At 35.7% G+C, this 17636-nt stretch overlaps 1 protein-coding gene across 3 annotated transcripts in view; it reads right to left on the bottom strand.

Annotated features, from left to right (window-relative positions):
• Positions 1 to 17636, bottom strand: part of LOC128993517 (uncharacterized) — an 80536-nt gene that overhangs the window by 42205 nt on the left and 20695 nt on the right. For all 3 annotated transcript variants that reach the window (XM_054417477.1, XM_054417494.1, XM_054417486.1), the window contains exon 5: positions 15151 to 15675. In XM_054417477.1, coding sequence (XP_054273452.1) covers positions 15151 to 15675 — 525 coding nt within the window. The remainder of the gene's footprint in view (positions 1 to 15150; positions 15676 to 17636) is intronic.

The following is a 17636-nucleotide window of genomic DNA, read 5'->3' as shown; positions in this document are numbered from 1 at the left end:
GGTTGTAGAAACAGCTGAAAATAAACTAAAATGCAATGAAATCTCACCTAAACATAAACCTAAGCAAGCATAACCTATGACAATAGAATAAACTAATACTTTTTCTTTAATTGCAAATTAGCTCAAAAAATATAATTTTTAACAACTCGAGTCTACGCACAGACCACTGAGTTCTGTGTAGACTCCTTTCCATTATTACATTAGTTATTATTCTAGCCGGAGAAAACATATTTCAACTAATATTTAAGTTTATACTATTAATAACTTTGTAAATTTAATTTTACTTTAATTTTACTTTAATTTTACGTAAACAATGAACTGTATAATGTTTAAAGACTATATATATTTGTATTTTATTTTTTGAAAAATTGTAAATTTTGTAGTATATTGTGGAATAAAAGTGATTTGATTTGATTTGATTAATAAAGTCATAGTAAATATGCAGGACTAGGACCAACATATCATATTTAGGATTAGATTGTTCAAAATGAACAAAGCGAGTCAGCTCTTATCATTTGAGGTGCCATTTTAAAGCTTATGATCTAGTGGAGTGGCAAATGGTAGAGATAATTTCGTTTAGAGCTTCAGCCCCATAGCATTTGTTTTTTTTAGAGTTTACTAGCAGAGATTCACTGAAGCTAACCAACTTTCTTTATAACGGTTTAAAATGTGAACAGCTGATATTCCAGTTGGATGTTTAACCACAGTCAGATTGTAAACAAAAGACAAAACAGTTTATGAAAATGGATTTTTTGTCATACTGCAGCAAAAACAGCTGGTTTGATCCATGAGTGGATTTTTTTCTCTCTAGGGAGTAAAAATCATTGTTTCGATCCTAAGGAGTAAAAAATCAGCTGTTCTCAACTCAGTTGTAAATTTTCGTTGTTGACGATCGCATGTATCGAAAGCATGTATCGAAACCATGTATCGATTGTGGTTACTTGTTGTCTTGTAGTAAATAATTTGACATTAACTAGTAAATAGTTTAAGTTTGATTCCTTTAGGTAATTTATTCCACACAGCATGCACAATTTTCAGTGGAAATGCAGCAATAAAAATGGGAGGTACTTTTGTCTTGGGAGGAGCTTCCTGGCCTTCAACCTTCAACCTAATGGACCATAACACTTGAATCTCTGAGTCTTATATGGCTTCTTGCATTACTGTATTTGTCCACATGAAATCTCTTCGGCATATGAGGTAAAAATTTATGCTGAAGGTGTATAAGATTTATAAAGTGTAATTGAGAGTGTATTCTGATTAGGTACATTAATGAAATCCTCTAGAGATAAATAGTACATATCTACCATGTATTTATAAAATATTAATTCTATTTGGGAATCTATCTTTACCCTTAATACAATTGTATTTTTCCCAATTTGTCTGAGGGAGTACAGGGACTTACTATGGTTATTCTCCATTTTGTGACCCCCCCCCCTCCAGTTACAGGAAATATCATTACAATTCCATAAGCAAATAAAGTGAAATATCTTAGTATGAAACTGAATCAGACGGTTTGCATAGTATTCTCAAACAGTAGACTCCCTCTTAGAGGCTAGTCCGGATAACGGGTTTTCCGGTTAAGCCAACGTCCCCAAAAACTAGTTAAAACGGACTGTTTAAATGCGTATTTGATTTAAATTTAGAAGAGCATTGTATTTAGACACGTGATCACTGGTCTCAAATCTTTTCCACGAGAACGGTTGTTTCAGTACTGCCCACTTCCTGCCGATCTAGTCCAGTTAAAGAGATGTCATTTCCGCCAAGTGTAGTTCGGTTAAAAGGTCCGGATAAGAGGGAGTTTACTGTACTTGGTAAATACGACTAAATTTACACATAAAAAGAAACAGATTAGACTTGCTTATTGGTTATAGTTATGGTTCAGAGATATGAACACTACAAAACATATTCAGGAGAAGTTAATTAAGTTTGAAAATCAAATATTGAAAAGAATATATGGACCAACAGTTCAAGATGGGGTTTGTCTGTGGGGTTGACTCTGAACAATAAAGAACTCAGGAACCTGTACAGAAGACCAGATAGGTGGTGATAAGAAGTAGAAGAATTAGGTGGCTTGGTCATGTGAGAAGATGGAAGATGCATCAATATGAAGGGTGTGGAGAGGTCGACCAGAAGACACCCACACTAGGATTAAGATGGAGCAACCAAGTGGCTAGAGATGTAAGAAGAATTGGAGAATTGTGCATGGCAGACGACATAGGAGTCTTGAGACAACTTGTTGGCGAGGCCAAAAATCAGCTTGGGATTGAGTGGCCAGATGATGACAAATGTACTTTGTTATAGTGTACTGAAATGTATATCATGTCTCCTTACTTCCACATTCAAATAAACAGATTGTAAACAACCTGTTGTTACATCTCAAAGGTTTTGAAAACAAGTTTATCCCTTGTCACACTCATTGCTTTCTAGTTTCCACAGTAACTAGCCATCGGACCGCAGCGGGCTGCTGCACTCACTCTCCCAACACTTTTTAATGAGCCTATTAATCCTGTTCAATAATCAAAGCAAACCTTCCTCTTCCCTGAAGAGAGATTTTGAAGCTCATTAGATAGGCTGAATTACACACTAATAATCATATGAGGGGACCTAAGCACAAATTAGGCATTTCTATAGGGTATAGAACTTGTTTGCAAGGCAAAACGTGAAATACAGTAACCTTTTACCTTTAAAAGATTATGTTTAATTCACACAGAATTCATTATTTTTATTCATTAATAAAATATGGCATAGTATTATAGCATTGACTATTGGATACAGAAGTTGTTGTATTAATAGTAAAAGATTATAGGGTGGTACTGAATTTCCTAAAAAAGTACTTACAACACAAAATAAAAATCTTGAGAGTTATGACTTTAACACAGCCAAAAACCTATTTAGAAATGTGAAAATCCTTAATGGTACTCAACTGAGAAACCCCAACACAATTACAACAAAAGAAATAAAAATTTACTGGTTTATCAACACCACCCTAGCAATGCTCTAGAAAAAGGTATTTATTACATGGGAATGATACATTTTAACAAATTACCAAACAACGTGAAATAAGCGTCTCAGAAATATTTTTCAGAGAATGTTAAAAGATTATTTATTGGAAAGGCCTAACTACAAAGTTCAAGATTTCTTGTTTGATGCTGAAATATAATCTAGTGGTTCTAGTCATTTAGCACGAGTTTTATTATTTTATATTATCTACTTTCATATGTTTTATCATCTTTAACTACTTTACGGGAATAATTTTTTTGTGTCAGAATCGTAAATTATTGTTCATATAGTTATTCTCTGTTGTTTTTTTTTGTTCCCATTTTGTTAGATTTACTAAATTTTATTGTAGCACTAAATTTTAAACTGTGTTCAACATCTTAGGAAGTACTTTACGTTTTAGAATTATTAAGAACTCGCAATAACAATTTTTAAGAAATCAAGACAAAGCACCTGTACATGTGATTTTCACAAGTTTGTATATTATGTGCAAATAAATGATCATTATCATATCATTCATTAAATGAAATAATGATATTCATAGACTTAAAACCCTTTTCATTAAATTTTCCATGGCTTTGTCGTTTCAATCTTGTCAAATTTAAAGTTTAAGTTAGATTTAAGTTAAATAACGCTACAATTTTCAATTTTTTGATAACTCTATGAACCTTCAGGTGTGGAATCCTTCAGGTGTGGAATTGATCTGTAGTTTTTGCATAAACATTCTGCTTTAAGTAACAGAAAAGGTAAATATCTAGTGGTGTAACATCCCATTCTTTTAAATTCACTTATGTTTTCTGTTCTTCCTTTAAATATTTGTGTACCTATTTTGTAAATAATTTGTTGGAATAAAGAAATAATTCATTCATTCATTCATTCATTATCTTGCACACCAATGTTGACCACTAAAACCATAGATTAATCATCCGGGAACCATTTAGCAGAACAAAGCTTGCGGTTGAGCTATATTTACCACTGACCGGACACATTGCATATTGGTACACCCAACCACAATACATATGGGGTATTCGTTGTATATGGGGTACATCCAACACTATTCGGTTAAATTAAATTTACCAATCGGTTTTTTATTGCCAAAAAATATGGTGGGGTTATGGTTACCAAAATAATTTTGCAGTGCTTCTACTACTATTGAAAAAGGTTGAACACTGAATAACAATGCACACCTTTAAAATCAGCTGTTCGCCTCACATAAAAAATCATTGCTACCAATTTCAAATTGGAACCTCTAACTGAATCGCTTCTTAGGTTGCCTCGGGCACAATCTATAAAGAATAGTTGGTATTGAGGGACATACTGTACAGGAGTAGACGCGACCAACCATGAAGGTCAACCACCTCTCTTCCTGTCACTCTACACTCTACAGGGACCCAGGCAAACATCTACTGTACCATGGTCAAACATTGGTACCTCAAACAGAATGTTTTGAAACCTATGATATAAATTAGTAACAGGATTTTTATTTTCCAGTGCAAACTTTTTCTGCCACGACGCTAACTTTCTGGTAAACTAAACAAAATGTCAAGGGGGAAGCTTAAAACTTTTAACAGGTTTCAAAATAGGCATTTTTAATTCCTTGTCTAAAATGGAATATTTTAATTCAACAAGTAACCGTAGCAAAGGTTTTACAAGTCTTATATCACGATTGTCATAAACTGAGAATTAGCAAGACTTAAAACAGGAAGCTTAAAACTTGTGAGAGATTTTTAAATTAGTCACATTTAATATTCCTTGCATCAAACACACTATATAAGTATACCACTACTTTTTAGCAACAAAAAACTACTAAAATGTGGTACAAGTTTTAATAATGGTTCTGTTATTCATTCATCTTGATTGTCTCATCTCTAAGTGAAAGTTAGCATCCATAATACTTTTTATTTTAGACAGTATTTAATTTATTTTGCTATTACTAATACCTTAATTTAAGTAGCCTTGACAAATTATATTTTCTGATAGTAAACTCACTTATTCAAGACTAGCAACAGTACCCGTTGTGGTTAAATACATTGGTCTCTAGTAAAATAATAGTTATGAAATCCATACACTACTTTACTCACTAATTTTAATGGTACAGTTTAAGCACATAACATTAGAATCACACACTTAACATAAGGAACACACTTTAAACACAAGTGCAAATTGTTAACAACAACATTTAATCAAAGAAAAATTAATTAGATAACAATATAACAATAAGCTGTTGAATTATTAACACACGTTTCGTATGATTAGATTATGCATGCATACTGGTAAAGCAATTATTACCATCTATAAAAATAATTGGTTTTTCTTTTCCGAGTTGGGTTAGTCTTCTACCCGGCCGATTTTCATAATTTTGGCCTTAAACTAAAGGTATGGACGTACCGCAGATTTGCTATCAAGCATCGGCATTCATTTTGACGTATATTTTGAGTTATACACAAACTGCCTCCCTGTACATTTCTTATGGGAGTTAAATCTGTTTTTTTTCGAGTTCAATGTTTCGCAAGCGGGGGATGGTTTAGAGGAGGGCTCTTCTACCCGCACGATTTTCATAATTTTGGTTTTAAAATAAAGCTATGCAAGCACATATTTGTCATCAAGCATCGTCATTAATTTATCTAATGTATTACTTGACGAAAGATTTTTTTTCACTTCAATTAAAGATGTATTCCAGCAGTTCTAATTACATTATACATTTTGGTCTACAAACCTTAAGTGAAATACCAGCTTTCATTTGAGCTATTGATTATTAAGATCGGACTACCTAAATCACACTGCTGAATCAGGAATCAACCATAATTACAATCGTTTTAGTACCTATCTGCAATCAATGATACGTAACTCTATTTTTATTTAAATTATTTTATATAACTTGGTCTTAGAATACTTAAAAGGCTTTCACTTGAGATATTGATAGTTTTAATCAGTTAAGTTCAAGATACTGTATCGATCAATCAGAAAATATAAATTTGCTTACATAAAAAAGACTTTGGTAAGAAGATAATAAAAATATGTCCACCCCAAAATTACCCATCCTACAATACTTCCCACCTGAAATTATATGGATTAGTCCATCCACTATTGCAACTGCTAGCCAAATTATTGGTGAATCCAAACAATGATTCAACACAATCTTGGCAAAATCTTAGGATATGTTTGTCAATAGAAACATGACCTAAATCTTCAATCTAACAACGGTAGTAGGCGGTACCCAACTCCCTCCAAATGATGTGCACACTGCCGAATTTACCACTAGACATATAAGGCCAAAGCGAAAGCAAACGAGAGTCACAGAGTTTTTGTACATAAACTATAACTTAAGAAAAAATGTTTTCAAAATTACACAATTTGCCACTGTTGCGGGTGACAATGACGTCCCCGTGATCGCAGGAGACGTTCACAATTTAACAGCAATCGCACGGAAGTTCCACCTAAAGGGGTGAGGGCCGCTCGGGTTAATTGGACCTAGGGCCGCAAGTACCCTGAATACGGCACTCAATATGGAGCAATGTGGATTGGAGCAATTCTTGGAAATTAAAGTAGGGACAGATCCCAGATCGATCATGAGTCTGTGCGCAGAATATTAGACAATTGGTTGAATAGAAAACAATTACGTGCTTTACGAGCTCTTCTCCACAAACCTAAAGAAGAGTCACAACTTTGATCAGAGAGCTGTTTAAACTTTGTAACGACAGGATTTAGGTTTTCACAAATTGTTTGGGATTTTAGAGAACGAAAGGCACTTGGCCACAAAAATGGTCTATTACCTTGGTAACTGTACCAAATGCTTGTCTATGGTTCGACATGAAACTTATCAGCCTAACTTTGACTCTGATGATTACAGAACCAGAGAAGAAAATCAGAGGATACATAGAACGTTTGGAAAGCTATATCATCGAGCAGACACAGAATTAAATTCAAGGTTTGTACAGGAGCGTATTTCCCTAACAGCAGACCTAAGTTGTCGGGTGCTCGGCCTGGGATGGGGCCTCAAAGGAAATTGATTTCTCTTGAACAATGAATGTCAACAATAATCTGTTAAGGGGCTTGATCCTTGAGCCAAATCAAGCCAAGAATTAATCCTCTAAGCTGAAAGCGTCTTGTGATGATTTTGCAATCGAAAATCATGATTTTGCCTCAACTGCGGGATACCATGATGTTGTTTCCGCAAAAGCAGAAGATGTACAACTATTTCGGCACGATCGCAGGAGATATCCACTGCTGCATGGGATGCTAATGATTTTCTTAAGACGGAGGACGGTTTAGTGATTTTTAATTTCGTGTTCATTATTTTTCCACGATAGTATAACAATTTGGGATCTTTGAAAAGAAAGGATTGAGTTCATTGAGTTGAATCAATGCCACAGGTATTTATTAACCCTTAAGCTTTAGCAACAAAATAATCAGAATAGAGGGGCCTCTTTGGAGTGAGCCTAATTGTGATACTAATTGTGATTAGTATTTTGTGTTTGACATTCATAGAACATCTATATATTAATTACGTAAGCAGATTCTTTGCGTCAAAATTGTGGGCGACTGGGAAGCTGTAGAACGACGGCAGAGGGCTCAAATTAAGGGTCTTGAAAGTGAAATTCCCAAAATTTTTACACAAAATGAGATATTACGTAAAGTTCTCCATATGAATATCATTAGAAGCCATTTACGGCAGATTTTTGTTTACTTCAATACAGCTGATCGTGATTTATCATCAAACCAGTAAGCAATATTACATTTGGATTACTTATTTGCCAGTAAATTCTGAAGTGTACTGTATACAGTAGAGTCCCGCAAACTCGGCACTCGATAACCCGGCAGTCTGGATAACTCCATTATCTTGGCTCAGAAAATTAGTGATTTTTTGAGTCCGAGTTAAACATGGACTCAAGCCAGCTCAAGTCAAATCATTCTCAGCTCGTACAAATGGTTTGTTGTAGGCCTACTATATCTGATGACTTAAACTGACTTGTAATATAAATATAAATAAAAGAAGTAGTTAATTAGCTTACAAATTGTAAGGCACATACCTTCACGTCCACAGTTCATAGATGTATGGTCAAACCCACTACATGTTTCGCCTATACATAGGCATTGTCAAGTGGTCCTTCAAGAACGTTTCGTCCATTGTAGACTCGTCAAAAAACATTTAAATAAATACACAAAACACGATACATTGTACGAAACATTTAACACTTAGTAGGCCTACTATTTACCGGTCGCGGTACGGAGGCAGACCGGCTGGAATTATGTAACCCCGACCCCTTCTCCGTTATCAGTCGTACTGCAAAGGTCAAACTGTTCCTGTCTATTGTTGTGAGCTATTATGGCGTTAAAAATTGAATGGGATTTGAAGTTTAGCTGGTCATTTAAAATATGGTTTTTATTGTGGATGTCTTGGAAACTTTTATAGATTTCAAATTGTTCTAGAGAGTCTAATTTGTTACCTTTGTTACAAATGTGAAGGATTTCCAGGCTATTGTCAATTACATCCACGGTGTGATTGTTATCCAATAAATGTTGGGCAAAAGTGGATTGAAAGAGGTAACCAAGACAAAGACATAACCATTCAAATGCACCACACGCTCGCATCGTTCGATGTTGTGAACTTATATACCAATGTCCCCATTGATAAAGTACTGGACAGGGGTGCCCACAGGGGGGTTTGATGTCGCAAAATGCGACATCAGAAATTTATTTGGGGGGGATTTTATGATTTTGGGGGGGATTCAAGCCAGTGGTTGGTTAAAAGCACATAAAAGATTAATCAGATAATTTTTACGACCTCCTTAATTTATTACTGGGGTAATTATGCAATCAAAATCCCGTTTGACATTTTATCTTGATTAACAAATCATTTTATAATTGCAATCAAATATATAGATACTTTTATGTGGATTTCCACTTTCTGACTCGTATCATGTTTGACAGTGAGAACAAACTCCATGCCAACTGCTGTCAAAGGATTATGGTTGGCTTATTAAATGTTGTATCTGCAATTTGAGTTTGTTTTTACCTTTCATTATGAACTCATTCTCAAATAGTCTCATTGCCTTGAGGATGAGGACCTATTGATGGTTTTTTAGGTTTGTTTATTATAATATATTCTTGATTCATAAAAAAACCAGTATTATGATAATGATAATAATTTTGCTATTTTTACAACATGAACAACAACATGAAAGCTTGTGATAATATTTTGGCTCTCCCAAATAATTATGCCTGGGTCATTTATTCATTGGAAGAAATTGACATACAGTACTGTGACAATTTAATTAAGGTTTTTGACGTTAACTTCAAGAACTGAAACACATGATTCTGGATTAATTAAATTGTATTTGTTGTTGTCTTTTCTTGAATCTAGAAAGAGCTTCAAACAAATTTTACTAGTCTTAGCATAGATATATAATTATTTTTTTACGCTACACTGACGAACTTCCCATGCAAGGATTTAGTCCAGAAAACAGCTGTTTGTCCTTAATCAAATGGGGTTTCATACAGTACTACTGTACTGTAATGAGTTTTGCCGGACACCAATCAGCTGATTATACTGTATTTGGGTGGCAATGAGTGGTTATAACAAAAAAAATAACCTCTATGAGTAGTGATTTTTAGTCCTTTAGTTGGTGGTAATATAGGGATTTGAACGGATTTAGTAGTATGGCGTAAACTATCGTACGTCACTCGTCCAAAATGTGTTGGCCGGACTCGTATAAAAAAAAACACTACTCGACTTCGTCTCGCACGGGATTCAGGAGTAGTAACGTAATATACTATATTACCACACTATGATGTTTTTAACTGTTTTACATATAGGTACATTAATTTGTGGCTGAAAGTTACGTTTTGCAGGCCATGCCAGCTGTCATCGTCATTCGGGGATTGAGCAGGTTTTTACATCCCTAGGGCCGCAAAATCAGCTGCCCGCTTTAAATACACAATAGCATTGCAATAGAGTTGTTTCATTGTCACCGCTGCCTAGCAACTATTTATTATTATTTTTGCTGATTCCTCAAATTATTTATCCACATGACCTTAAAGTTGTAGTTGTGTAATCAGTGAGCAGTGCATTATCATTGAGGTGAATTGGTGGTAATAGGGTATAGTGTGGGGTGGTGAATAATAGCGTTCGTACCACGGACTGAAATGGTTTTGCAGTTCTCGATCGTTTTAAGTCCTCGACCTCGTATCGAACTTAAAAACTACCTCAAACCAGCAAAACCTCATTTTGGCCCTAGGCACGAAATATATTATTAAGTTTAGGCCTAGTAATATTTTGAGACTGAATATTTTACACTTATTTAAAAAGGACCAAACTCAGAAGTGGATTAAAGGGCAATTTAGAAAATATCTCAAACTTGTTGACATACCTTTAAGTACTCTCTCCCCTACAATTTAATATGGTAAAAGAATTGTTTATTTAAAAACCCTGATCCCAAAAAAGTGGTTTTCGAAGTGATGTGTGTGTCTGTCTGTGTGTGTGTATGTGTGTATGTATGGTACAGAGCTACAGACCACGCCTGTGGTCCGAGTCCGATTTTGATGAAATTTGGTATTTTAGGTACCAATCCATGGTCTCTCCAGATGTTTTTTTTCATTTTGGATTTTTAATAGTGATATTCAATAAAACCCTATAAAATAATGAATGAATAAAATTTTCTCAGAATTGGCCCGAACGATTTTGATTAAAAATTAACATGTTATACTCTTTGACCATAGTCAAAGAGTATACATTTTTTTGTCATAACAAAAAATGTATAAACCCTCTATGCCGTAAAAATTATGGTTCAAAAGTTATTGCAACTTTTGTGATTTTCCCTTTTAAAACCTATAACTTATGGAAAATCGGATTAAAAAAACTACATGGCCAATGTTGATTCAAATTGTGTGCATGTTAAAAATCCAACTCATTTAAATTAAAACTAAACTAACAAATAGTTTGCTACTAGTGTTTTAAAGGAGAATTGTCCATTTAAATTTGGTTAAAAGTTTGATTCAAACGCTTAAATTCCCATAAATTTAAAGAAGTGTCGGGGGCACCCCTTCCCTCCCCGCATTATAAACATAACTATGGGTTAGCCGCCAGACCTTCCGGCATGGGTTAAACAATGAATTTGGGGGGGGGGGATTCTGCGACATGAGCTTTGGGGGGGATGGGCACCCCTGGTACTGGAGATAGTAAAACTACATCTAACCAATAGCCCAACAATGTTATCGGAATCTCCTGATGAAATAATGGCGCTGCTAACGGAGGTATTAAGACAAAACTATTTTACTTTCAATGGCAATTTTTACTCCCAACCTGATGGTCTTGCGATGGGTTCCCCATTATCTGGAATACTATCTGGTATTTATCTTAATCACATAGAAAACAAATTCATTTTCTCCGAATCAAATAAATACAGAAACAGGATCACCCTTTACAACCGTTATGTCGATGACACCATTATGTTGTTTAATGGCAATACTCGACAACTGAACTTATTATTAAACTACCTAAACAACATCGCACCCAAACTACAGTTTACGATAGAAACAGAATTCAATAATAAGATCAATTTTATAGATATGACTATTGAGAAGGATAATAGTAAACTAAACTTCAGTATTTATAGAAAACCCACGACTTCAAGCCAAACAATACACGCCACGTCATACCATCCTATTTCTCAAAAACTTGCCGCCTACAATAGCCTAGTCTACAGGCTACTCAAATTTCCGCTTTTACCTGACAATTACAACAAAGAACTGAACATAATTAAAAATATTGCTATCTCCAATGGATACAAACCGAGCATCGTAGATAAAATAGTAACGAAATTCAAGAACAAACCAAATGAACCCGTATCAGATGAACCTGAGAAGAAATACATTTGTATAGAGTACAGCCACATAGCTCACAATGGGCTCAACAAAGTTTTAAAGAAACATGGGCTTCAATTTAACTTCAGGACCACAAATAAGACAATAAAATCTCTGTCAAATAAAATTACTGATAAAAATAAGCTTGACAAGTCTGGGGTCTACAAACTAAAATGCATGGATTGTCCTGATTTTTATATCGGACAAACTGGCAGGACCTTCACCCAACGGCACAAAGAACATCGCCCCGACCCCAGAGCAGACAAACAAAAATCCACTTTTGCCCAACATTTATTGGATAACAATCACACCGTGGATGTAATTGACAATAGCCTGGAAATCCTTCACATTTGTAACAAAGGTAACAAATTAGAAGACTCTCTAGAACAATTTGAAATCTATAAAAGTTTCCAAGACATCCACAATAAAAACCATATTTTAAATGACCAGCTAAACTTCAAATCCCATTCTATTTTTAACGCCATAATAGCTCACAACAATAGACAGGAACAGTTTGACCTTTGCAGTACGACTGATAACGGAGAAGGGGTCGGGGTTACATAAGTCCAGCCAGTCCGCCTCCGTACCGCGACCGGTAAATAGTAGGCCTACTAAGTGTTAAATGTTTCGTACAATGTATCGTGTTTTGTGTATTTATTTAAATGTTTTTTGACGAGTCTACAATGGACGAAACGTTCTTGAAGGACCACTTGACAATGCCTATGTATAGGCGAAACATGTAGTGGGTTTGACCATACATCTATGAACTGTGGACTTGAAGGTATGTGCCTTAAATTTTAGTCTAATCAACAGTTCAGGGGCTACACAATGAATTTTTTTTACAAATTGTATTGTTCTTATTTTTAACTTCAGCTCCCGATAACCCTGCACCCTTCCAGTCCGCATTACGCAGAGTTTGCGGGACTCTACTGTACTATATAAAACCAGGGATAACGTTACCTATAATAATTAAGACTTTTTAGTTACGTCTTAGAATGTTGAAATCAATTATTTTACTGTGCAATTGGCAAACTTGTGTACTTATTGTAGTTTTTAATCAATATTTTGTATCAATATTTTGTATTGCTTTACAAATATCGTTTCCAGGTTAGCCATTTCCACCATTGCCTTACAAATACCCACACATTGAATCAATTCTTAGACCACTATTAAACAACACTGAAACTTTGATTCCCGTTTCACTCACATGTTTTCAGGAGTTACTGATACACTACAATTTTCATACATTTGAAACTTTGTACTTTAACTACAAAGTTTTATGACTAGCCTCACAGATTATTAGACATTCTTTATATCAACTAATTACTAAGAATAAGCAAAAATGAGAAGTTGCTCTCTCAATTCCCTACTGCCAATTGATATTATATCGTTATATGTTTTGTATTACGTTTATGTTTTGTGTTATTATTTATCTTTACATTTAGCAAGCTTGGGAACAGGGCCGGTTTAACCCATACGCGAACTACGCGGCCGCATATGGCGCCACGGAAAAGCGCATATGGCGCATATGGCGCCGTGGCGCCAACGGGACAACTTTTTTTACGTGAACATTGTAATTTTGTTTATTTTCGCTCAGAGTCCAAGTATACCACAATAAAAGGCATTTATTCTGTTTGTACCAACAGCACTTGAAAAATGTGTATATTTGTACAGCACTAGCACTACAACTCAAGGACTCAATGCCATTTGCAGTTTCGATTTGTAGTGAGCTGACGCTTGGCAGCGTACGGCGCGGCGCCGGTGGGTTTCATTTCACGACTCACTCATACTAACTAGAAGAGATAAGCAAGCGCGCAGCGCCACCATAGATATATAAAAACAACACCACTTGTCACAACAGATAACTTTCCCCTCCCTTCCCTCCCTTCTTTCTCTTGTCCTAGAGCAGAGCATTACGTTTTATTGCACTCTTTTAGTTTTATACGTATCGGTATCGTATTGGCGTTGTTTTGATGATTCATGATTGTTGATAAGTGAATTAGTGTTTTAAGTTTAATTTATAATTAGCGCATTAAATAAGAAGAAAGTATAAACTGAATAAATGAGTAAAACATCTTGCGAGCCGATACTAAGAAAACAATGGCAGAAAAAAATAAAAGGTCTGGCACTTATTATAGAAATCGTAAGGCGAATTTGGAACAGGAAGATAAAAAACAAGCCAAATCAATGTGTAGGTAGATTTTTGTTTAAATCATCTGGTGGCGAGTCCAGTCAGCCCAAAGAAGTCACGATAGAAGACGGCAATGACGTAGGTATTTATTTATGTATTTCCCAAAGAAAGATTAAAACAAGCAGCTGATCACAAACGGCAAACATTACGTCATTGCCGTCTTCTATCGTGACGTCATGCTTGACGAACATGACGGCCTGTTTTTTTTAGTGTGGCCTTGGTTTTGATAAAGTTTAGTTTATATGATGAGTAAAAGTGTAAAAATTTTAAATTTCTGCGAATAATAAACAATCTTATATTGCAAGTATTCTTCTAACTTAAACTTCTAAAAAAGATGTTCCCAAAATTATTGGGAAAATTTCACAAATACGGTTGTGTTAATGGTTTGGGGGGGGGGTGGGGGGGGGAATCCTAAGTGGCGCTGATTCGGGTGTTCGCTTAACTCTGAAAAATTCCTAGAACCGGCCCTGCTTGGGAATACTGTATTGTGATTATTGCAATCTAGTAAGCAGTTGATAAAAATAGTGACCTGAGATGCTGGCCACTAGGCTATTAACACACCCCAAATGTTCTTAAGGGCTACTGTATTTGAATTAGTTCTCTAGGAAAAATATGTATTTTACTATTTATAGTGTGTTTAGAGAATTGTTTGCATGTCAACCCTAAACATTTCTAAATATTTTCCACCTAATACACTTACAGTTAATGTAACAAACATAAATATGCTGAGAATATGAAAATCAAGAAGTATACCAGTACAAGGTAGAAAGTGACAAAGGATTAAACCATCACCCATGCAAACAGTACTATACCATAACACTATTAAAGTTCCCAAGCACCCATATGTACAACACAACCACAGATGAGGAAGGTACAGAGGAAGCATTCAATGGTATACTTAAATGGTGTCTAGCACTAGGGAAAAGTTCGACATGTACTACAACACTCACGGTGGAGGAAGACCCTGTGCCCTGTGCGATAGGAATTTTCACCTAGTGCTCACTGGGCACAAAATACTAGAGTTGAAAGCGCACGGTCACAATATAAAGAAGTTTCCTCTGTACCTTACTTATCTAAAAATGAAAAACAATCCAACTCACCAGGTGGTAAATGACGGGTGTCCACTCGACGCTTTTTGAGTGTGACTTTGCGAAACACAGTGCCAGTTATGGGTTCAATGACCCTCTTCTCCACCAGGGGGCTCTCACCGGAGGAGGCGGCAGGGCTGTCATGGAAGCATCGGTTCTCGATGATCGGACTGCCGATTGAGGACTGGTCTACCGAAGTGCTCTCACTAAACGTACGCTTGTGTACCACTGGACTTCCGATGCTGGATTCATTGTCGGTAAATGTCAAGGGGATCACACTTCCCTCAATAATTTCTTCAACAACATTTTCATCCACATTTTCTTTTTCAGCAGACGTTTCTGCATCAGAAACATTCTCTTTGTCGGAGTCTGTTTTGGGTTCCAGTTGATCGTGTTGTTCGTTTGGCTCGGACTTGTTGAGTTGGTTGGTGAAGGCGGTGCGGGCGATGAACTCGAAATCTTTCTGTCGAGGCATGCTGCTGTAGGCTCGCATCTCCGGCGAGTTCCTCAGAGCAGCCCACGGCGAAGCTGTCGCATCTGCAATCATACTTTTTACATTAACTTCAGGTAATCAAGAAATGTTTGGACTGAAAAATATTAATAGAAGTGCCTATTTTGAACAAATGAAAGGTTTAACATTCTTAGTGCTACACATAGTGCTAACATTGTATCGCTCACAGCAACAATAGTTATTTGTGCAACTAGTGAGAAAAGTGAGCAATTGACTCACTCAAGAGAAATCCTTACTCACGAGCCGTAGGCGAGTGAGGAATGGTTTCTCGAGTGAGGCAATTGTACTTTGAACTCGAGTTGCACATTATACTTTTCCTACAGTTACCATAAAACAAATAAATTTGTGAAGAAACATAACCTATTTTTACACAGAAGTGAACTTTTAATATAACATTTAATGTAAAGTGACAAATACAACAGTACAACAGCTGACCAGCTGATTTACAGCCAGTGCTGCCAACGTATTTCGCGCGCATACGACGTTGCCTGCATGTTACGCGCTCACTATTTCGTGCCTTCACGTTGCAAATCTGGAGTGAGACAAAGTAATTAGAGTGAGACAATGTTAACATTGTCTCACTGATGAGCGAATTGGCCACTTTGCTTTCTCAAATCAGTGAGAGAACATGTACATTGTTAGGTAACTGTAGGAAAAGTAATTATCAGCTTGCAAAGTTTTTGCACTGTCACCTGCTTTTCTACACATTTTGTGACCGACTCACTAAACTGTGTTCTTATATTAATAAAAAATGGCAACATTGGGCCTGAATAGATGGAATGTCAACTTCAGTATTTAATAGTCAATGATACAACATGTACACACAATACTTCCCTTAAATGAGTCTATTTCTGCTCAAAGTAAGAGTTTATGACTGCTGATATTTTGCAATAATTATGGTTTATTCTTTACACAACAATTTGCAATCTAGATCCATATTAGTCTCTTGTGCAAGATTAGAATTGTCAAGGATTATGCGGACAAATGTACTGGTCTCTGTTGATACATTTTTATACATATTTTATAAATTCTTGAGAGTGTAGTATTCTATGATCCTACAAGCATATTTCTCTGAGGGTGCTGTTGATTTGAAACAGAATTGAATAATTTTTGTCTTTTTTTGAGAAGTGCCAAGAAGCTACTCATAAAATTGAAAACCAGCATCCATTACGGCAAAATTGTAGATGATAAGCGACACCACAAAAATTGGTCCAACAAAACACAACACGATTTTCTACAAAACAAATCAACCACCTCATTGTATATACTGTATAACAGGTAGAGCATTTTAATGCCACTTGCTAATAGGCCACTATTTATTTAATATACTGGTTGGATTTCTAAGATGTCTGATATAAAAATTGTAGCAATGTATACAAACCTTATAAGAGAAATGCCCCTGTTAAAAATTCAGGCTGGAATTTTTCAATTGTGATAAGTATTTGCCGCTAGGTAAGAAAATTGCCACTACTGCTTGCGCTCGGCGGTGTCAATGGGACCACAGCAGTGTGAGTGAGACAAAGAATTGGCGTAGGGAGAGAGAACGAGGGTAGCGCTTACCTAGTGGTGGCTGCACAAAGTTTTTTTCAGCGGCAAAATCCAGTCTGACTTCCCCCCAAAAGCATTCCGCTTCTTATAAGGTTTACATTCATTGATAGTTGTATCCAAGCAAGGAAGCTGTTGCTACTGCAATGATGCCTTTGGACAGCTGTGGTTTGCATTTTGTTTTGTTTAGTTTTGGTTACCAAGGAAATGGTTTTAACATTGTAAATTTTATGAAGAGTTTATGATTAAGTGTTATGTTGATACAAAACTTTGACTCTTCTTTTATTAAACTTTTAGCTCTATTAACTTACAACTAAAGGTATGGCAGGTAAACCAAATACCAACAGCTAATCCTTTTTCACGACATGGTAAGAGCTTGGTTTCCTGCTTACACTTTTCAATTTTTTCTTTTATTTAACTATTAATTTTGGCTTTACTTCTA

Source organism: Macrosteles quadrilineatus, unplaced genomic scaffold (assembly GCF_028750875.1).
Source record: "Macrosteles quadrilineatus isolate MER2022 unplaced genomic scaffold, UCM_ALF_1.0 Scaffold_1__1_contigs__length_201487025, whole genome shotgun sequence".
Lineage (NCBI taxonomy): Eukaryota > Metazoa > Arthropoda > Insecta > Hemiptera > Cicadellidae > Macrosteles > Macrosteles quadrilineatus.
Note: the sequence above shows the minus strand (reverse complement) of the source record. Positions and strands in the feature narration are given on the sequence as shown.